Genomic DNA, 22,411 nt, shown 5'->3' on the forward strand with positions numbered 1-22,411 from the left:
CCTCTTCGTGGCCAGGAGGGAACAAAACAGAGACTTCTTAATTCCCTCACGTGAATGTGTAGAGTAATATAGCAATGAGACTGTAACAGCTATCATTCGATGGGTTTTACTCTCCTTCCCACAATTCTGTGAGGTATTTCTCTTATTTCCCCTATTTTACATATGTAGAAAGGGGAGTTTGGGGATTCTACTCCAAAATCCACACTTCTAATCATTAGGTTAATCTGCTTAAATTGTTCTTGGTTTTGTCTTACTTAGATTTTGTTTTTAAGATTGTTGTAAAAAATCACATTTCAGGATAAAAAAGAATTGCACCTTGATTCCACAATTTGAACACAATACAGATGTCATCACTGATTTTTTTTTTTTTTTAAGATTTTATGTATTTGACATAGAGAGCAGGCAAGTGGCGGGGTTGGGGGAGGGGATCAGCAGGCCGTGGGAAAGGGAGAAGCAGGCTCTCCGATGAGCAGGGAGCCCGATGCAGGGCTGGATCCCAGGACCCTGGGACCATGACCCGATTAATTGGAGAGCAGACCCTTAACCCACTAAGCCACCCAGGTATCTCCACTGATCCTGACAGTAGTTCCAGGGTCCAGATAGGGACGGAAGCTACACTGGATTGTGTTGTTGATTGGATGAGAAGTGAGAAGGGAAGAAAGGGTTGACAGCTCCTTCACAAGATTTTGACTGTAAAGGGTAGGGGAGTTTGAAGAGACCTAGAAGAGTGAAATGTGAAATGTCTTGTCTGAGGTCACACAGCTGGCAAGCGATAAGGCTGAGACTGGAACCCCTTTGTGCCTATGACTACAGCAAATCTCATGGATCCTGCTTATCCTGTAGGCTCTGGGAAGTCGGATGGGATGCAGAGCATGAAATCACTGTGCTAACAGCAGCCAACATTATGTGCTGTGAAGGAAAAGGTCTTGATGGGGTCGGGTGGGCTAATCAAGCAAAGGGATCAATGAACCAGAGACCATGCCTCCAACTGTGAAAGATCCAAAGGATTTGAGAAACGGTAACCAAAATGGCTCCAACTCTGCGGGATGAGAGACCCATTGCCACTGTATTTCACAGAGAAGGGCACTGGGTACATGCACTGCCAGCTGCTTTCCCATGAGCACTGAGATCCCGAGACAAGAAACTGGAGGTGCCATGAAAGCATCCCAGGGAATATTCCTGCTATAGTCCCCTAGGGCTCAGGACATCAGCTTTCCAAACACTGGTCTGGCCGCAGCTCCTGAGCAGGAAGTCGCATCAGCTGGATCACAGGTGATATGAAAAAAACTCCAACCTAGTTTATTTCAAAAGGGCAGAGGTCAAGACAGGGAAATACTCAGAAACTGCGTATCTTTCCTGGGTTACATCTGCCTTCTGAGACACTGGATACTTTTGCTCTAGCTAGAGCTGGTTCCAGGCCATTCCACTGAAATGACTTCTTTTATCTGGCTCTTGACACTTCCCCAGTGTCTATGGCCCCAGGTTGCTAGAGGCAATGGTCACAGTTCCAGGATGGCTGGATCCCACAACACCTTGGTCACTCTAGTTGATGTAGTAGACTTTGGGGGCATCATAATAGCCATAGGTCAAGTAGTTCATGTTCCCAATGGGCCACCAGTGGTCAGGGTGGTAGGTGGCTGAGTAGGCATGGGGCTGGGGTTGGACACAACTGAAGAGTGCCAGGCTCCGGTCCATAGCCACAGTGGGCAGGTAAAGCTGCAGCTTGTCCAGGAGGTGCCCCGGCCAGAAGAAATTGGGGTGAGTTCGCTGTGGACCTCTGGGGCTCTTCACTTGCAGCTTCCTGGAGAAGAAGAAGACAGAAGTGTGTCATGGTAGACTACCTGGGGCCAGGGCTTCTGCTCAGCAGAGTAGGCCAACTGTGACCAGAGTGGAGGTGTAGCATTGTGCTAAGCCCTTCAGCTCCAAGCGCTAGGTTCTGTTACCCTGTCTACCTCACCAACGAGGATCTGAAGGCCTAGAGAGGCTAAGTCATTTCCCCAAAGTCACTCAGTTAGCAAGTGGCAGAGTGCAGGCTTGACGCCCAATCTGCTGTCTCTAAAACCCAAATTCTTTTTTTTTTTTAAGTCTTTATTTCTTTATTTGACACACAGAGAGAGAGACAGCAAGAGAGGAAACACAAGCAGGAGGGAGTGGGAGAGGGAGAAGCAGGCTCCCCACCAAGCAGGAAGCCCAATGCGGGGCTCTATCCTCAGACCCTGGGATCACACCCAAGCCGAAGGCAGATGCTTAACGACTGAGCCACCAGGCGCCCCTAAAATTTCTATTCTTAAATGTACACCATTTTCCTGTGAGGTTCAGAGCACAGTCTCTGGAGCCAGCATTGCTGGGCTCAAATCCCTGCTTCACCACTTAATATGGGTGGCTTTGAGTAAGTGCATTAATTTTTCTGTACCTCAGTTTTCTCTTCTGTAAAATGGGTATGCCAAGAGTCCCTTTATAGGGTTGCTAAGAGGATTTAAATGAGTTAAAACATGGAACACACCACAGCAGTGTCTGCCTGGCACCCTAAGCAGATTTACCACTTCTCAGCTCTCAGGTACCTCCTCCAAAGGGAGGCGGGTCCTCCCTCCCACCCATGCCCTTCCAGAGTTGGATGATTGCTACAGACCTGGTGAACTCCTCAAACTCCTTAAAGTGTATCTTCTTTACTTTCTTCAATGTTTTCCTAGTGGATAAGAGAGAAAGGTCTCTTGTCAGGAGAGGGGAAATCCAAGTTAATGGGGCCTCAGTACATGGGGGGGTGGACCTGTCAGTAAGTCCAAACCAGAGCTCCAAAAGCAGAGTTTCTTCTTCCTGAGATGGGACCCAGCCTCTCTCCCTCCATGCTCCAGTGGGACACACAGTGGGCTTGGTCAGCCAGGCCTGGGCTCACATCTTGGCTGGCTGGGTGACTCTGGGCAGGCCACTTCCCTTTGCAAAGCCTTATGTTTCTTATTACCCAGAACAGAGACCTCCCAAGGTAGCCGAGAGATGCTGCTGAGTATGAATCCAGCTTTTGGAACAAGTGTGGTGAAAACTAACTCCCCAAGCATAGACTTGGCAGACATCACTAATCGACCGCAGACACTCTCTCCCAGCAGGCGTGCATCTGGCCTCCAAAACCTTGACAACACATTTCAGGTAAAAAGATAAAACAAATATCCGTTCCTGCCCTTGGGGCCCTCTCTTTATCCTTTATGGCCGTGGCCTACTTAAGCATGGATAAAAATCTGTTTCTCATGTTCCCACCCACTCCCTAGGTTCATGGTGCAGAAATGGAAGTCAGCCACCCAGGAGCTGGAATGCTTACCTAACAGATGAAAAGCTGAGGCTCAGACAGTGAAGAATCTTGCCCACTTAACCTGCAGGGTGTCTAATTTCCACTTGCATCCTATCCGTTCTGGCCATACCGTCCAGTGGGACGCTGGCAGGGATCCAGAATGTGGGCAGTTCCTGGTAGGGAGCAGGCCCTTCTCCATTCCACATTAGCCCCATCCCGCCTCAGGGATGCTGCTTGTTCTCCAGTCTGCAGTCTCCAACAGATGCTGGTTTATCACCTGCCCACGGGTCCCCTCCTTCCAAAGAAGGACATTTCCTTAGAGAGGACTCAGGTTGGTCTGAGGCTCAGAGACAGGCCCCAGTGCAGAATTCTTTCCTCCTCCTAAGGGCTGCAAGCCCACCTCTTGCCAGAGAAGGCAGGACAAAGAAGGGACTGCCACACCTGTCTTCTGTAGGGCCCTTGATGGCCCGCCCATGATTTGTGAAGGAGCCTCCCTATTTCTTGAAGAAGTCCCTCTTTTTAATCTTTCCCAGAGAGCTTGAGATCATGTAGGATGTGGTTGGGAGAGTAGCTGTATGGGGGTGAGGCAGGGAGGCTGTGGCCCTCAGACATGTGCCAGGGATGACACCTGGTGACCAGTGGGGTTGGATATGCTGGGCATGCTTGGACACAGGCACTGGTGCACCATGACACCTTAGGTAGGCCACCATCCTATCCCCAGCACTGAAGGAGCAGCAGTAGGACAGAAGGCAAATGGCAGGGAACACAGGGGGTCTGACACTCAGCTTGTCAGCCTTCTTAGCCAGAGCGTCGCTGAAGCCCTGGAGCTTGAGCAGGGCCAGATTTGGACTGAAGATCTTCAAGTCTGAGTAGTAGCCTCCCGGCTGCCGGATCGGGCGCACCTGGTCCTTCTGGAAAATGATCTTGTCTCCTGGGTACAGCAGGGCTGTAAGCAGCAAGAGAAATGTGACCTGTCAGCTCAGGATCCCTCTTCCCCTGAGCCTCTGGGGCAGAGGGAGGCTTTTTTTTTTTTTTTTTTTAATAGACATTTTTGTTTGAAAAGATTTTTTTCTTAGATACATGCTAAATTTTTATGTTTAAACGACTGTAGATTCACAGCAAGTTGCAAAAGGAGTGTAGAGGGTCTCTTAGACTCTTCCCCTGGCTTCCCCAAATGGCAATGTGGCATACAACCACAGTGCAATGTCAGGAAGTGGGCCTGGTACAACACCCCTCTCTGGACTAGAGATGAGGGAGCTTGTTCATAACCAGTTCAGCCACGGCCCCGAGGCCTGGGTGCAGGTAGGATGGAGTGAGCTCTCTGCAGGGGTTGTGCTGGTCAGGAACCCACAAGGAGGAGGGAGATTCACCCAAGACTTCACTAGGTTAACTGAGACTTAGTCGACGGCAGCTTTCTCCTTGCCCAGAATTAATCTCACAGATGCCCAGAATTAATCTCACAGATATCCTTGGGAGACTGCTCTAAGAAGTCAGAGCACAAAAAACACTGGGCCAGGGGTTCTGTCTTCCTGCAGCCATTGAGCAGTGCTTGTCCCAAGATGGTAACACATAACTTACTCATATTCTAGAAAAAGTAATGGAAGGTTACATTCCAGGTTATTAATGCTGCTTATCTGCGGGCTGGGCAGGGACTGTGCAGATAAGAGGGGAGAGGGAAGGAGGATATGCAGCATTAACATTTTAGAAAAGTACACAGGATTTTTAAAACCACACTTAAAGATATATCTATGTAATATATATAATATACACGTATAATATATATACACAATTTAAAAATAATTTACATAAATAATTTTGTATAAATGGAAAAGAAAAAGAGGTCTGTGAAAGGACAATCTCTAAAATATTAATGATGTCAACTCAAGCTGGGGAAATTTTTATCTTTCTGTTTTCAAGGAAAACTTAAGTGAGCAAGTATTATCTATAAAATCAGGGGACAAATGATAAAGCCGTATTCACTGGGGAGAGGGGAAATGCCTCAGAGTTGTAGAACTCTAGCCCTTGAGCTTGAGGGCTGGAGTCAGAGCTCCAGAACACAGACCTGGAAGTCCCAGAATTTGAGTTTCTTTCTTTTAACACAGACCCAGAGCAGGCCTCTGTCACAGAGACAGCCACTAGATAGTGGCCAGGATACTGGTCAGAGTTGGACTAGAATTTTTTTCCATCTAGAACAATCAGAAGCAAAAGGAAGCCCCCCTCACCCCACGGACGCTCCCGTGTGCCCATGAGTGTGAGATCCTTCCAGCTGGTGAGATGGACAGGCCCAGGAGCTAGCAAAAGCTAGCAGTGGAGGCAATCAGTAGTGGTTCAGTGTTCTGAGGGGACAAAGGAGGCACATCCCAAGGAAAGGCCTGGCCCGCAGGGCAGCCCCAGGTGCAGGCGTGGCAAGCCTGCCTGCGTTCAGAAAACAGTTAGCTACCCCTCCACCACTAGCCAAGACCAGGAAATGTACACAATCAGGGAAGACGAGTCTCCCTGAGGAAGAAGGAAGGAAGGATGATGCGTCCAGGATTTCCTGTCTCTGCCCTCCCAGCCCGGGGGGGCAGCAATTGGCCCCCCAAGTGAGGGGGTGCAGTGCACCCAAGAGACAACGACCCCTCAGGTTGGTTTGCCTGTGTTTCTGGAGGCTTTTGGCCAAATGCTTTTGTACAGACCTGTTATAAGCTGAATTGTGTCTCCCCCAACCCCCACCCCAAGGCCAAATTCATATACTGAAGCTCTAACCCTCTGAAACCTCAGAATTTGTACTTGGATAGAGGATCTTTCAAGAGGAGATCAGGCAGATGAGCCTGGGCTCAAATCTGATTGGACCGGTGTCCTTGTAAAAGGAGATCTGGACACAAGAGAGGCGCTAGGGGCGTGAGTGCAGAGAGGGGAAACCATGTGAAGAGGTAGCGAGAAGGTGGCCATTCTGTGAGCCCCGGGGAGAGGCCTCAGAAGAAACCAGCCCTGGTGTACCTTGATCTTGCACTTCTAGCCTCCAGAAGTGTAAGAAAACAAATTTCTTTTTGTTCAACCCAGTCTGTGGTATTTTATTGTGGCAGCCTGAGCAAATTAATACAAGACCTAGGGCCCTGTACAATGTGCACTTGCTTCCCTCTCTCTTGGGAAAAAGAGGGAAATAGTCAGTTGTGACGGTTAACTTATTCTCAGGGAAGTCACACGCCTGTCCATGTGCCATGAGACTTAGTCGACGGCAGCTTTCTCCTTGCCCAGAATTAATCTCACAGATATCCTTGGGAGACTGCTCTAAAAAGTCAGAGCACAAAAAACACTGGGCCAGGGGTTCTGTCTTCCTGCAGCCATTGAGCAGTGCTTGTCCCAAGATGGTAACACATAACTTACTCATATTCTAGAAAAAGTAATGGAAGGTTACATTCCAGGTTATTAATGCTGCTTATCTGCGGGCTGGGCAGGGACTGTGCAGATAAGAGGGGAGAGGGAAGGAGGATATGCAGCATTAACATTTTAGAAAAGTACACAGGATTTTTTCTCTGAAAGCCACACTACACAGTTTGGCCATGGTTCCTTTCTGGCCACTTGGGAAACCTCTGCCCTCAAGAGCAACTTACTCTTTCATGCTTTTAAGGCCTGAAGTGGGACCTGCCCGTTAAATTTATAAATTCACAGATTTGGGGGAGCAGCATCACTGGGTGATCATTGAGGGCTTATGGGGCACTCCCCCATCCCCGTCTCCCAGAAGCACATGCTCTACCCAGAGGTGGGGAGGGTTTAGGTCTGCTTGGATATATGGAAACATAATTCTCCCTCAAACAGAGGGTGAGGCCAGTGTGGAAATCTCAGGGCCCAGTCCTGTGGTCTGAGCAGAGAGCAAAGGGCCTCAGCAGAACTTGCCCCCTTGTGTGTTCCTACCTCCGTGTTGCAGAAGAACCGAGAAACAGACCTAACCTAGGAAGTGGTTTTGGAAAAGCCCAGTACAATCATAGTGGTTATCACTTCTAGCATATCTCCCTCTTTGAAAATGGGACTGTTCCTTTCTGCTCCACTTCAGGGCTCCCTCACCCTGAACTCCTGTTCTAGAATGCCTAGTAGCTCCATTGGGGGAACCCAGACCTCTGTGTCTGTGGAGCCTGGGTACCTCCAGAATTCTAGAAATCCTATCTAACTGAAAACAGACTGGACTGTTCCTCCCCTCCCCCTCCATCTTCCATACCCCCACCACAGGCCACAGCAGTTTAGCTGGGTGTATGTCAGCTGGGGAAGGACAAACTACGGGTGGATGCCACCTGCACCCAGGTTCTGGGCCCTCTTGGCAACCTCCCAAGGGCCAGCCCCCAAAGCCCTTACCTTTCATGAGGATGTCCTCCGTCAGCGGGAGGCCATAGTACTCACAGAGCTTGTGGCACTGCAGGTAGACCAGAAAGTTGTCCCTGCGGGACATGTTGATGAGCTCCCTCATATCCCCGTGCATGGTGGACGGGAGACAATGCTCATCAAAATGCTTATTCCCACTGCGCACCAGGCGGCACTGCTCCAGGTACTGGATGGAGGGGATCTTGAGCTGCAAAGAGAACAGAGGTTAGCACACACTTCCCTCCAGGTTCGCTTTGCCTTCCTGGCCAGAAGGCAGATGTGGAGCCTCATCTCCATCTCCCCCATGAGGGGAAATGGCAAAGAGTGCAGGGAGGGACCCAAGTTCAGGCTCTGAAGTTAGTGCTTTGGAAGAAAAATCACACATAGTCAAGGTCACCCCCAACAGCACTTGAATGGCTAAGGTTAAGGCCGGCAGTGCTGTGTGAGTGTGAACAGCCCCGTACGTGGAGCTGCGTGTCATTATGTCATAGGTACAGTAGGGTGCGACGTCAATGTCTTGGTGAAACGTGGCATCCACAGGTTTGGCTGCACCAGGATTTAAATTAGGTGCAGATATCTGTGCTTTTGAGTTTGAGCCACGGTGTCAAGAATAGCAGAGCAAAGACAAAGAAGCCTGCGGAATGTCAAGCCATGTTTGGCCTTCTTATTTATTTACGAAGAAATAAAAAAAAAAACAAAACTCTATTTTTGCAGCATCTAACACCAGGATCAGCAAAGTACAGCCCACAGGCCACATCTGGCTCAACACCTGTTTTTATAAAAATGGTTTTCTTGGAACACAGTGGCACTCATTTGTTTCGTGGCTGCAGTCTGTGGCTGCTCTTGGGTGGCAGTGGCCACAGAAACTATAGAGCCCCAGAAGTTAAAACAGTCGTTGCCTGGCTCTTTACAAAGTTTGCTGATCCCTGCTCAAATATGTTGGGGTTTTCGTGTCATGAAGTGAATCAGATCTTAACTGATACAGCACTTATAGTGCTTAACATTTTATTTTATATATATATAATAAATAGAATATATTAATATATTTTATATACTTATTATAATATATAATTAATTTAACATATAGTATTATAATATATCTTTATATTATATTTATGATATATAATAAAATATGTATTTATATATAGTATAATGCTAATATTGTCTGCCTCCCTGTTGGCAGGGGTTGTTTTGTTCTCTGCTAAAAGAGTGCCTGGCACATTGCCATCTCTCGATAAATATTTGTTGGATGAATTCATTCACGCCATCCATTCCTCCTTCACTGGTCATGTGTTTCTGGAGTGCCGGAGTGCCCACGCAGTGGCAGGCCCTGTGTTGGGTACTTGGATTCCAGCTGTGATGGAGATGCAGCCCCTTAGCCCTGGTCTCAGGATGCAAAGTCAAAGTTAAGGAATGGGAGGAGGGGAACTCCATACTCTCAGAAACATGATCTCATTTCATCTTCAGAGAAACTTCATGAGATAGGTGTTGTTCTCATTATCAGATGAAGAAGCCTGCTCCCTGGAGTTCTGTAGCCTGAAGGTGCAGTGAACTTGAACCCGAGCCTGTCTAGGCACCTAGCCCCATGCCCCTCCTGTTGGCCTGGGTACCTTGTGCTGCCGCTTCCTCTCACGGTACCGCTTGCCAACGTCCTCCATCTCCTCCAGAGTCATGGGTCGTGCCTCCATGTGGGTGTCAACCAGGGGCACAGTCAGCAGGTCCATCTTGCAAGGCTGTGGGGCCAAATCCACCTGGTTCTTGGATGCGCTCTGGAGGGAACCTCTGTGCTTGGCGGATCTATAATCTGAAAGGATGGAGAGACTGAGAGGAGGCCCACCTAAGGAATCCATCGAGTGGTTAACTGATGGGACCAAGCAGGTGTGGGCCACCCCTCTGCTCACTTCCCACGTGGCCCGTCTGTGCCATCTTTGCTTCCACAATGGCATCCCTTGTGCACCACAGTCCCAGCCTTCCTATTGCCCCTCTCATCCTCTACCATCCTGTTTCCACCAAACAACAAATAGGACTGTAAGGGCCTGGTTGGCCAGAGGGAGCCATTTTGTTGCAGTGAACTTAGATTGACCCTATGCAGTGAACTTAGATTGACCCTGCCCCTCCCAGAGGAACTTACTTGCAAAGCCTAGATACATGGGCGAGTCAGGCCTGGTGAAGATATCCAATCAGAGGGCCGTGCATATATTTACTGAGGTGAGATCTCATTGGCCACCTGTGTGTGGGCGGGTCTCAACCACCCCTATAAAGGTTAGTCTGCTAGGCTGAGGCTGGTGAGGAGTGGAAGAGTCTACAGAGCTGGGAGAGCTGTCAGAGCTCTTGTAAGAGCTATAAGAGCTGACAGAGCTCTTGTCAGAGCTGTCAGAGCCGTTAGAGCCGTGATCGCTGCCACCAGCGGCCCCGCCGCCCCTAGCCGCGGCCTCAGGGAGTGGCCTCGCTGGAGCAGCCCCTGTCCCGGGAGCGGCCCTATCTGGGGAGCAGCCTCCTCCAGAGCGGCCACGTTGGGAGTGGCCTTGCCGGGGTCGTCGTCACCTTTTCGTAAGAGATAGCCCTGACCAGTCAGTTTGATTCTTGATGCTTGGCACGAAATAAAGCTTTGCTTGACCTTCGCTTTGTATCAGTCTCGTTCCTTTGATCACGGACCCTAACAAGCACCTTTACAAAATATAATCACCTCATTCCCCTGATGGCTTCCCACAGCACTCAGACTAAAGCCCAGAATCCTCTTCCTGGTCTGCAAGGTTCTACAGGATCTGGCCTCAGCTCAGCATCCACCCAACCCATCTTCTAAACATCACCCCTCCCTCACTCCCCCAAGCCACCCTAACTGCTTTCTGTACCCTGAAAACTTTCCCAAGTCAGGGCCTTTGCCTTTGTAGCTCCAGCTGCCTAGGATGCGCTTCACCAGACTGGTTCCTCATTAGTCACTCAAGTGTCAGCCCTCAGAGCTGCTTTGTAAAGAGGTCTCCCCTGACCACCACTTCCTCACTCTGTTCTCTTGTCTTCAAAGCATTAATCACGACTAGACATCATCTTGGCCAACCTGCTACATGGAAGCTCATTGGCTTCTTTACTCCTGTGTTCCCAGTTCCTGGTGTTTTTGAAGGGTGCCTGGCACATAATAGGTGCTCAACACAGATCTGGATGGATGAAAGCCTCCCATTGCCCCTGCCCTAGTTCAGGGCTCCACTGTCCTGGGCTGACATGAAATCATGGCCCAGCCATCCTCTAGTTTCCAGACTACAGACTGGTGGCTGAGCTTCAGCTTCCTCCTCATCAAGTGTGAAATGCAGCTCTGACCTCCAGGGACTTGGAGGGTTATCTGAGCTGCTGCTGTGGGTAAAACGACCCAGCCCACAGCAGGTGCCCCTAGATGCTACCGCCTTCCCTTTCTGAGCTGGGCACCCAGAGTCTTGATGCTGCTGTCCCTCTAGGCAAAGCAAGTGATACCCAAGTCTGCTTACCCTGCCCACTGATGCTGTCCAGGAGAAAGGGCTCTATGATGACACTGAGATGGCACCATTCAAGCAAATACCTGCTCTTGACCTCAAGTCTATTTATTGGGAAATAACAGGCCCCAAATACCTTTGCTACAAAGATGCATTATGAGTACTGTGGTCATTCACTAAATGGCTCATAGCAAACCACATGAATAAGGGCGAGCTTTGGTAATTTATAATGAAAAGGCAAAAGAGCATGGATGGGAAAGCAAGCCTGACTTGAGGCAGCCCTGAGCACATGCTGGACATGAAGGGTGCTGGAGATTATGACTGGGGGTGGTGATGGTGACATGTGCAGGAGGTGCCTGGAGGGTGCACAGATTCCCTGGGACTCTGGAAGAAGAAACCTCTCCCCTCCCCTCCTCCCCCAGGGCTCTCCTGTGACCTCAGAGAGTGTGAGGAACACTCCACACCAACATCTGAAATGAAACTCCTTCCAGCCTGACAGGTAAGGCCAAAGCAAGATTTATTTGATTTAGAAAAAGAAGTTATATTTGGGGATATGTTATATTGTTGTTATAGTTATTATATGTTACATTTGATTACATTTGGGGAGGGCTCTGGAAAGATGGGTGGAGGTTAAAAGGAGAGCTTTAATTTTATCTGTAGTTGTTCAATTTAAAATTTTTTTGCACCAACAGTGGCACTAAGCTCTAAAGAACCATGATGTACCCTTGTGTTATAGAGTAAATTCATAGCCAGCGCCATGGCTGGTCCATTTCTAATTTGCCTCTGTCCTATATTTGGACAGAAGTGGTTCCACAAGCACATGGCCTAGCAAATGGAACTTGAGCTGTGCACAACTCATACAACTGTTCACAGCAATCCTGTTAATATCTCTGATAGCAGAATATCAAAATAGATTTTCCAGTAAACTCCAAACATGTGCTAATTCTGGTTTCTGAATTTTAGTGGGTTTTTTGGGGGGGGTTGAATTTTAGTTAACTTTTTATCAGTAAAATATAGATTAATAGTAAGAAGGCCTTGGGCCCACATACAAGTGGAAGAGCCTTCTGTTTGGGTCAGATCTCAATCTATCAGGTAAGCTTTGGAGGGCTGAAACTACTTTTTGGAAATCCTCCCTTAAGGACAAGGGCTGGGCCTCAAGATCTTCGAATGGATATGGTAGCTGAGCACTCATGAGAATATCTACTCTTTAGTTGATTGTTGGACCTGGGGATTCTAGAAGCTTGGACCACCTATGGTAAGCCAAAGTTGGAGAACACACTCAGAAAGTAAGCCAAGGCTGCCTCCACCCTGCTTGTTCCCAGGATGGGGAAGTGGAGACATGCGGTTGGGGGGTGGATACATACACTCCCTTGCAGTCGACAGGGTGCTTCTCTGCTCACTCAAAGACCACTGCTTGTAGGTGTTGGCTATTATATCCGTGGTAATGTTGTTGCACTTTCCCAGAGAGCTGAGATAGATCACAACATCCTCCATCTCCTGGTTTTTCAGAGGGACTCCAACCTGAGGAGGGAAGAGAAGCCACCAAGGTGGGTGGGCTCCACTCCAAACATCCAGCCAGTATGGCCAAAGCCATAGCAGCCTGGCCCTACCTCTCTTGTCTAGTTTCTGGTTTCATCCACCACCACTCCCAGCTCATGCCCAAGGCCTCTGCCGCAGGAGCTTAGAGCCCTTTCCCAGGCCCTGAACACACTCTACACTTTCTCACCCTTTGCCTTTACTCAGGTGTTTCCACCTATCTGAAGAACTCCTATCCCTCCTTCAAAACCCAGTCCAGATAAGCCACCATCTTTGCAGAATCCGCTCCTTCTTCCTTCCGGACCACCACCCCACTCCATACTGAGCTCAATGCCAGCTTTCCCAGGCTGGACGGGAAAAAGGATTTCACATCTACCATCCTTGTTCATGAGAAACACATTAGCCTCCTTTAACTGAAGTAAAAGAGGATCAGAAATACGATACACGTTACTCTTTGAAGGACAGTGAGTAACTTTGTAGGACAGTAATGCTTGCCATCAATACCAAATATTCAAGAGGAAAAGTCTTAAAGGAAATATAATTTTGTACACTGCAGTCATTATTCACTGAGCTTTCCTCAAAGAGGGTTAGAACACTCCTAGGATGAAAGGATGTAATATTTTATCTTTTTTTGATTATGATGATTAAAAACCCTTTATCTTTTTTTCATGTTTTGAAAGGTTGTTTAGATGAGTACATATCAGGAAACAATAGTGTGAAGACTGGTGATGACTCAAAACCATAAAAGATGGTGGGCTGAAAGATGGTAACTGCCAGCTTCCTAGGGTGTTTTGTAAAGGTAGCTTGTATTCAAAGTATATAAAAGTTTAATTCATGCAGACCAGGGGTCAGCAAACTTCTTCTATACAGGGCCAGATGGTAAATATTTTAGGCTCCATGAACCATATGGTCTCTCTCGTAACTACCCAACTCTACCATTGTAGCATTAAAATGGCCATGACAATACCTACAAATGAGTATAGCTGTGTTCCAATAAAACTTTATTTACAAAAACAGAGGCAGGCTGGATCTGACTTCTGGGCGATAGTTAGTAGACCCCTCACTAGACCAGTGAAACTTTCTGCAATAATGGAATGTTCTGTAACTGCATGGTCTGGTAGAGGAACTGCTCATCATGTGTGGTTACTGAGCATCCAAAATGTGGCTATTGTGAGTGAGGAACTGGATTTTAAAATTTTATTTCTTTATAATTAACTTAAAATCTTGGCTAGCCCTTGAAAGTGTGGCCTGAGGGACAGTATCATAGACATCACTAGGAGCTTGTTAGAATGTAACATCTCAGGCCATGCACAGAGGTACTGAGTCAGAAGCTGCATTTTTAACAGACCTCTATATGATCATGTGCCAGTGACAGCTGGAGAAGGTCTAGAAGGTTCTAGAGGCAGGACTGAAGGCCCAGAAATTTCTGTGCACAGTTCTGGGGTCCAATGGGCAAGACAGTGATTCCTCATGCAGTTGATTGGTTATGGGTTTGGTTCTGCAGACTTTCCACTCAGATAGGGGCTTTTTAGGTCAGACCCATGCAGGGGTGCTTTTAGGAGTCTGATGTGGCCACAAATTATGCTACATTTTCCAAGTTGGCTTTACAAGTAACAAGGCTGATGGTTTGAGTCCCCTGCGTCTACTTTTCAGTTGCCAGGACCTGGGTGCAGGCAGCAGTGGGGGCAGGGAGCATGGACATCTTCCCCACTCAGGCCAGCCCGGAGGGAGGACAGGAGGCACTTACCGCCTTCAGAGCCGCAATGAACTCCTCCCTAGAGATCCTCTGGTTCTCACCCCAGTCCACCTTGCTGAATATCTCCAGGATCTTGATCTTGCGGCTGCGCAGGTACGAGTACAAGGTGGTCAAGGCAGAAGGCTTGGGCAGTCGCAGCTGGGGCACAGGTCGGCGGGAAGGCCGGGGGCTCTTCTGCGAAAGACAAGAGAGTGGGGCAGAGGGGGAGAATTCAGGGGAGACAGGCTACTCAAGCGTGATTTCCAGAGTTAGAACAGGGAGAGCAAGTGGCCAAGCAGCTCTAGACAGACAGCAGGATGGAGTGCAAGGGGCACTGGACTGGGGGCAACTGCTTGTTGCCATAGATTCTTTGCATCTCAGGACCTCCATTTTCCCATCGGAAACAAGAGGTCTGGATATTATGAGAACTAACATTTCGTTCTTACCCCATCTCTCCTGTCAGACAAGTCAGGTGTATAATCCCACTGGACTCTCAGTGCCCCCAGACACATGCCCCCGCCCAGAGCCAGACAAGGCTCTAATCCTCCTACCTCCCAGTCTTTGCTCCTGCTAGGCCTCCTGACCAGAATACCTTTCCTCCTTTCTCTACCTGTCCAAATCTTACTTTTCCTCTAATTCCAGGTTATGGGGAATATTTCAGAATAATACCCCTCACCTTGGTGCAGCACCTGAAAGTTTACAAAGGGCCTTTCTGTTCCCTAGTTTATAGCTCCTCTGCATTTGGGACCCACCTCTATTAATGGTCTACAGCAAACTGTAGTCATCGATCTGATGTGTCTTCCTCCCCCGTTAATATCTGAACATCTTGAAGGAAGACCATGTCTTATTAAGCTACATACCCTTACCTCCCGTCCCCCCTACTGAAAAAGCCTCCAGCCCCAGGCAGACAGGCAGTCATTGTTTGCTGAATGACTAAATGATGCTGTAAATTAGGTATTAGGTATGACTTTCCCTTTTTACAAAAGAGAAAACAGGTTCAGTGAAGTGAAGTGGCTCGTCCAGGTTCACACGACCCTTGAGCAGTAGAGCTGGGTTTCTAACCCAAGTCTAGTGCTTATTCATAGACACCGTGCTGCTGTCAGGAAGGGTGTGTGAGACGTAGGAAATTTGGGTTTGGACTCTGATTACACCAAGGACTGACTCTGATATCAGTAAGACGGCAATCAAAAGGACAGACATAATATTGAGTGCTTGCTCTGTGGCCGGCACTGTCCAAGGCACCTGATATAAATTCATCCATTTAGATGTCACAGCAACCCTAGAAAGTAGGTACAATGGTTATCCACATTTAATAGATTGGGAAACTGAAGCCCAGATCATAGAGCTAGGAAGTAGCCGAACTAGGTTTAAACCCAAGTTATCTGACCTCTTACCCCAACTTAACCTCACCTGGGAGAAATTTCAAGTGTTTGCATTACAAGGGAATGTCACAAGCACCAAGCATTGGGGGATGAGGGCTTTGATACTGATTTCCACTGACCGGGGCGCGTGGGTGGCTCAGTGGGTTAAAGCCTCTGCCTTTGGCTCAGGTCACGATCCCAGGGTCCTGGGATCGAGCCCGCCCCCCACCCCAAAAAAAAAAGATTTCCACTGACTACCTCTATAGGTCTGGATGATTGACTGGCCTCGTTGATCTCCTAGTTCTATATTTATAAAAGGGAGTTCCTCACTTTTTCTTCCAGCTTCGCAGCTCTGATCCTCACAGCAGCACTAGGAGCACCTGCCTGGCATGCATCAACCCTCAGCAAATATGTGACCATGAATGAATGAATGAACAATGAGTATTTTAAAATGTCCCATAGATGGAATGCCAGGAATTCTCCCTCCTCAGGTGGTTTTAAGATACAGTCACAAATTCTTCCACTCCTCCCTTCTGAGATGGAGCCTGGTTCCCCTCCCATCGAGTGTGAACAGCCCTTAATGACTGGCTTCTGCCAGATAGAATATGGTGAAAGTGATCATGTGATTCTCTTGAAACTGTGATCTCTGGAGATGAGGTCATAAGAGGCATCACAGCCCTCCTCCTTGCTCTGTCCCCAATACACCCCCCTTTTGGGACTTCTCTGTTCCTCTTTGATGGGGGGGGAACACCCCCTATTCTGCCTAACCACAGGGAATGAAATGACAGTATGCCCCTAAACACCTTCAGTTTCTTCATCATCAAGTGGGGCGGCTCACCTTGGTGGCTCTGGTAGGAGTCAGACAGGCCAGCAAATGGGCCTCTTGCTCTTTTTGGATCATGTTTAAGACCTTGGCCTCTGAAGGGGTGAGGCAAGGCTTGTTCTGCAGCCACTTCTCCGTGTCACCGAATGACTCCAGGTTCTGCCGAAGCTTCAGTCTCTGGCTGAGCCAGGTCTTTGCATCGTCCGGCTGCCACAGGATATCCCCGGCTCCCAGGACTTTGAAGCTGGATATTGGCTGTGGGGGAGTCTGGGCTTGGGCCGTGAGATTGATGGGTATTGGATCCTCGTTTTGAGGCAAGTTGATGATCCGCCGGCGGCTCTGAGGCTGGTGGAAAGCCTTCTGCTTGAACTGCTTGAAGCAGTGGGCAATGACTGGTTCAGGATTGAAGATGGGGTCCTTGCTGGAGGTTTCATCATCACCTGAGGTCTTAGACTGGCAGAGCCCTTGGGGGAAGAGTGTTAGGAGGTGAGTTTCTTTCAGGAAGAGGACTAATAGAGTCAGGAAAGAAAAATGCACAGCAGCAGGCTGAGTGATAGGGCATCTGGGTTCCAGGCCTGGCTTTATCATTGCTTCGCTATCATAATAATTGTGTACTCCTGAAAGCAGGCACAATGCTAAAAGCTTTATACGCTTTTTCTTACTTAATCTTACTCTTCCCCACCCCAGCACTCCTTACCAGTAATCAGAATGATCTTTAAAAAAAAGAATAGATTTGTTTATTTATTTATTTATTTGAGAGAGTGAGAGAGACAGAGAAAAAGAACAAGCAAGGGGAGGGGCAGAAGGAGAGGGAGAGAGAGAATCTTATGCAGGCTCTACATCCAGTGAGTAGCCCCACATGGGGCTCAATCTCACAACCCTGAGATCACGGCCTAAGCCAAAACCAAGAGTTGGACGCTTACCCAACTGAGCCACCCAGGTGCCTCCAGAACAATGCCATTCTGGGGGCGCCTGGGTGGCTCTGTCATTTAAGCATCTGCCTTCAGCTCAGGTCATGATCTTGGGGTCTGTGTCAGGCTCCATGCTCAGCGGGGAGTCTGCATCTCCCTTTCCTTCTGCCCCTCACCCTGTTCGTGCATGCACTCTCTCTTGAATAAGTAAATAAATAAAATCTTAAAAAAAAATAAAAATGCCATTCTGATTTGGTCTGATCTTCTGAGCAGAGGCTTTGGAGCCAGAATACTCCAGTCGTGTCCTGGCTCTGTTGCTTCATGGCTGCATGATCTTGGACAAGTTACTTAGCATCTCCATCTCAATTCTTCATGTGCAAAATGGAGAAAAAGAGGGTACCTACTTTACTGAGTTGTGGAGATAGTTAGAATCAGTCCATTTTAGAAGTGTTTTGTTTATACTAAGTACACAGTTATTTTTATGTACTCGCCTTTCACCTATTTTGAAACCTTTCCATGACTTTCAAAGTAAAGTTCCATGATCCTCCTCCTCCAACCTTTTCTACCTCATCGCTTGCCTGTCTTTCCTTAGTATAACCCAGATGCCTTGACCTCTCTCGATGATCCCTGAATGTTCTAAGGATCCAACATCCAACACCCAACAAGGGTGTTGTCTCATCTGCCAGAAATGTTCCCTTCCCTACCTATCCCCTCCTCACTCCTCATCCTCAGGCCACATGTTACCTGTCCAGCTCCCAAGCTCTGTTATATCCTCATATTATCTCTATGTAATATAACCTATACTTTTCCTTTGGACCACTTCATGTTGAATGATGCCTGTTTTGTTTGACATATTCCTTAAAATTTTCCAACTTGAGTTATTTTACACTGGGGCATGCCCTCTCCAGGTTGCCATAGTCCCCACCATTCTCTATAGTCTCACATGCACATCAGTTCATTTATTAAGTGTGTGCTTCAAGCAGACATTTGTGTTTGAAATCCCTGGTGTAATTACTTGGTCGATGTTTATTTTTTCAATAGACTATAGACTGGGACCTCATCTCTACCTGCTGGAGTCCCCGCACCTCCACATGCCAAAATACAGAGGGAGCTCAGTAATTATTTGGTGAACGAGTGGATGTCAAATGGACAGACCCAATAAGTCAGCTCTATGATTATACCATTTTACAGATAGGGGCACAAAGGCCCCAAGAGGCCCAAGTTCACACAGTTGATTAGTAGCAGAGCTGGGACAGATCAAATGAATAACAGATATGTTTTAAAATTCAGAAGGGATATAACATTATTATTAAAAACACTGTCACCATATTTTCCTTTGAAAACCCGAACTCCCTTGTTTTAAAACCCTTTCATTGCCTCCAAAATAAAATTCAATCCCTTAACCTGGCCCCACTGAAACTACCCACTTCTGCCAGACTCTCTAATGGGCTTCTTCTCTTGTTCCTTCTGGCCTCCCCCAGTATTTGTACCCCAAAACTGAGCTACCATTCCTTGGTCCCTTTGCCCCGGCCACATACTCTTTCCTCTCTAGAATACTCTTCAAGACTTAGGTTAGGCATCACCATCCTCTGAAACCTTTCCACCCCTCAACCACCACCCTCATGTCCACTCTGGGTTCCCATAGTGCCCATGCCCATCCCCATAATAGCATTTACCATATTTTTCTGGATGAAGCTGCTTTCTGAGTCTTTCTCTCCCAATGGCCTGTGAGTTTTGCAATGTTAAGGGCTGTGTCCTAGAGCCCATGTATCCCTGGTCCCCAGCCTGGCACAAAGTGAACATTCAGGACATTTGTTAAGTCTCCTTACTGCCCATGTGTTTCTTTCAGGTCAGAAATAATGATTATACAACAATGTGGACAGAAGTGAGCACTTCTTAACAACCCCTTTATCTTTGAGGACAAGATGCTGGGTACAGCTGAGATTGTAACCATTCATCAAACCACTATTTGCTGAGAATCAGCCAGTACTTGGCATGGCCAGGTGCAGATCCAAATGAGGCTGGGTGCCTGACCGCAGAGCGCTGGCATGGAACAAGGTGGGTTAACTAGAGGGGTAACAAGATGCTCTCGGTTGGGGGAGAAATGCTGATGGAGAAACCCGGGAGGTCATCATGAAGGAGGAGGCATCGACATGTGCCTTCAAGAAGGAGTCAGATTTCAAGGGGTGGAGGGGCCAGCGTTGGGAAAGGTCAGGGGTGAAGTTTGTAGATTTAAGGGTTACTGTAGTTCCACAAGTTGGAAGCACATATGTGTGAAGGAGGAGGTTAGTGGGAAATGAAGTTGGGAATCATCTTGAATGCAGATTAAGGGGTTTAAACTTTACCATGTTGACCATGGGAACATACTCAAAATACGCTCCTCCCTGGCCTTGCCATTGCCACTTGTGCCCTCCCTAGACTCCAAATCCATGATCTTCCCTTAGCCAGAAGAGTCACGAGTCACTCCCCCTTGAAGCCCTTCAGTGGCTTCACTGAAATGGCTTCTCAGTGCCTCTAGAATAAACCAGCCCCTCTTGCAATGATCTATACCGCTGCTCTTACCTGGGCCCTGTATCTGCTTCTCCCTTCATTTCTCTCCCCCTTGCTCAGTTTGCTCCAGCTGCACAGGTCTGCTTTCTGTTTGTCCAACTCTCCTAGCTCTGTCCCAACTTGGTTTTGGCATTTATTGTGCCCTCTGAAGGGCATGGGATTCCCCAAGATCTCCTCTGGCTGAGTCCTTTTCACCATATAGTTCTCAGCCCAAGTGCACCTCCCCCAAGGTCACCCTGACTACCCTATCAAAGATCACATGCCCACCACACCATGGAGCTTCCATTCGAGTGATCTTTGGGGTCCTGTGTCCATTGATAAGAAAGTGAGGTGGGCTCTTATAATAAAAGAGGTCACTGCATAGTTGTGGGTAGAGACTGTGTGAAAATGTCCCCAAGGGATTGTGAGAACTGCTTTCAGAGGCTAGCTAGTCCCATTGCCTTTCCAGGTCAGGGAACTCTTTCTGCAATGACCCTGGCAGATTTTACCTCTGCTCTGTATACACCGCTGGCGACAGGGAGTTCTCTACTTCGCCTTATGGATGCCTAATTCTGATTGCTAGAAAAGACTTCCTTATATTGACCCAGATTTCATTTCCCTGGAATTTCTACCCCTTGGTCCTAGTCCTCCCCATTGATGCACCAGAAAATGCATTTGTTCCCTCTTTAGTGGGACAGCCCTTCAGGTATCTGGAGACAATTCAACTCTCTTGCAATTGTTTATCTTGGCTGATTCAAATCTCTAAGTTCCATCCTACCTCTCAAGCCAGGTGATGTTTGGCCCCTCTCTTCCTGCCCACCCCTTAAAATTGGTGCCTTCCAGGTCTACATTGGGTTTTCTTGTTTGTTTGTTTTCCAATCTCCTCTACTCTTATGTTTCTGTGACCTTCTGCATGCTGAGGATACCCATGCCAATATTTATGACTTGAAATTGCCTCCAACTTTCTACATATAATTTCTCCTAAAGCATCTCCACTTGGACAACCTACAAGTATATCAGACTCAACCAATGAAGACTTCACTGATCTCCATGTACTGTCCCCACTGAATCTGTTTCTGTTAGGTTCCTGATTTCTGTGAAAGGCAACTCCATCTCCAGGTCACCCTAGCTACCAACCGGACCATCATCTTGGATTGTTCTTTCCATGCTTTATTGAATCAGCCCCCCAAGTGTGTTAGCCCCCTCACCTCTCAGTATCTTTGATCTGGATGTTTTGGACAGCCCCAGATCTTATCAATCTGTGCTTCCAGCATTCTGAGTCTGCCAGCTCACTCTGCATTTGCTAATGCTCCCAGTCTAACACTGTCATTCCCAGTGGCTTCTCCATTTCCTGGCTCACAAGATCTTTCATGATTTTGTCCCTTCTGACCTCTCCGACCTCTCATCCCCAGTAACACTCAAATGAACAGCAGTTTCCTGAAGACACCATATGTTTGAGCCCCTTTGCATGTGGTTCTGTTGGACTGGAATGCCTTTCCTCCCCATTTTGGCATGGAGAACTCCTTGTATCCTTAATTTAGACCCCAGTGTAAATATCTCTTCCAGAACCTTGGAACTGTTCCTCCCCATCCTTTATACTTAGCAGAACTCTTACTCCTGGGTGTCATCCCCTGGCCTGGCATCCACCCTTTCTTCTGTAATTATCTGTTTATCTCCCTGTCCTTCACCTCTGAAGTTGCAGGGCTTTGCTGCAGCAGGCTATGGTAGAAGGTTTGAGGACTGAGTTTTCTCCATGCTTCTTCTCCAGTACCCAATATATTAATATCCAGTGGAGAAAAGGGGTAGAGGTTGAGCCAGAGGGCTGTGGATGTCTTTCCCAGGCTCAAAGATTGGACCTCTGATTTCAGACCAAGGCAAGTTGGCCCACTCCTCCAGCTTGGGCATGGAAATCTGCGAAATGTGCTTGACCTGACCCCGACTCCCTGGCAACCCCTCACCCAGAGCGGGGACGGCATAATGAGATATTTACCCCTGTCCTTGCCCTCACCCCACTTGTACGCATGTGCACGGCACTGCTTTCCGGGAGCTTACCGACCACCGACAGGAACAGAGCCTCATACGTTTCATAGGAATCGTCATTCATGGTCGCAGCGTCAGAAGCGGGCGCTGAAGAGTGTGTGTGCATGCGTGTGTGCACGCGCTTGCTTGCTTGCTTGCGTCGGAGCACCAAAGAAAGACCAGTAATACCAAATTTTGCAAGACTCTGTAGCAAGCTTAGAAGCTACTGTTGCCAGGACTACAGACGCCCTGCGCTAATTGGCTGAGCGCGGCCACGCTCGCGAAATCCGCGGGAGGAAGAGGGTTGTGGGGGCGGGCCCTCCTGGACCTCCCGGTCCTCCCGCTCCCAAACGGCCCCGCTCCCGCTTCCAACGCCTAGGGCTGCTCCTTTCGTGGGTCCTAAGAGGCAATCGCAGCCGTG

The 22,411-nt window shown here is 48.2% G+C and overlaps 1 protein-coding gene across 4 annotated transcripts; it reads right to left on the minus strand.

Moving 5' to 3' along the window:
- Positions 1-1,273: 1,273 nt before the first annotated feature.
- Positions 1,274-22,161, minus strand: EFCAB12 (EF-hand calcium binding domain 12). 4 transcript variants are annotated; one of them, XM_032841660.1, is made up of 10 exons: positions 22,024-22,161; positions 19,119-19,227; positions 16,547-16,995; positions 14,360-14,539; positions 12,441-12,597; positions 9,226-9,419; positions 7,610-7,823; positions 4,067-4,226; positions 2,630-2,686; positions 1,274-1,801 (listed from the first exon to the last, which is right to left on the minus strand). In XM_032841660.1, exons 1-10 carry the CDS (start codon positions 22,069-22,071, stop codon positions 1,543-1,545), a joined length of 1,827 nt encoding a protein of 608 aa, XP_032697551.1. In that variant the 5' UTR covers positions 22,072-22,161; the 3' UTR covers positions 1,274-1,542. The 4 variants fall into 4 exon arrangements, with proteins under 4 accessions (XP_032697551.1, XP_032697552.1, XP_032697550.1 ...); XM_032841661.1 differs by having other exon boundaries at positions 12,477-12,597; positions 14,360-14,542; XM_032841659.1 differs by having other exon boundaries at positions 14,360-14,542.
- Positions 22,162-22,411: the final 250 nt, after the last annotated feature.

This window comes from Lontra canadensis, unplaced genomic scaffold, assembly GCF_010015895.1.
Source record: "Lontra canadensis isolate GAN:19392208 unplaced genomic scaffold, GSC_riverotter_1.0 scaffold124, whole genome shotgun sequence".
In the NCBI taxonomy this organism is placed as follows: domain Eukaryota; kingdom Metazoa; phylum Chordata; class Mammalia; order Carnivora; family Mustelidae; genus Lontra; species Lontra canadensis.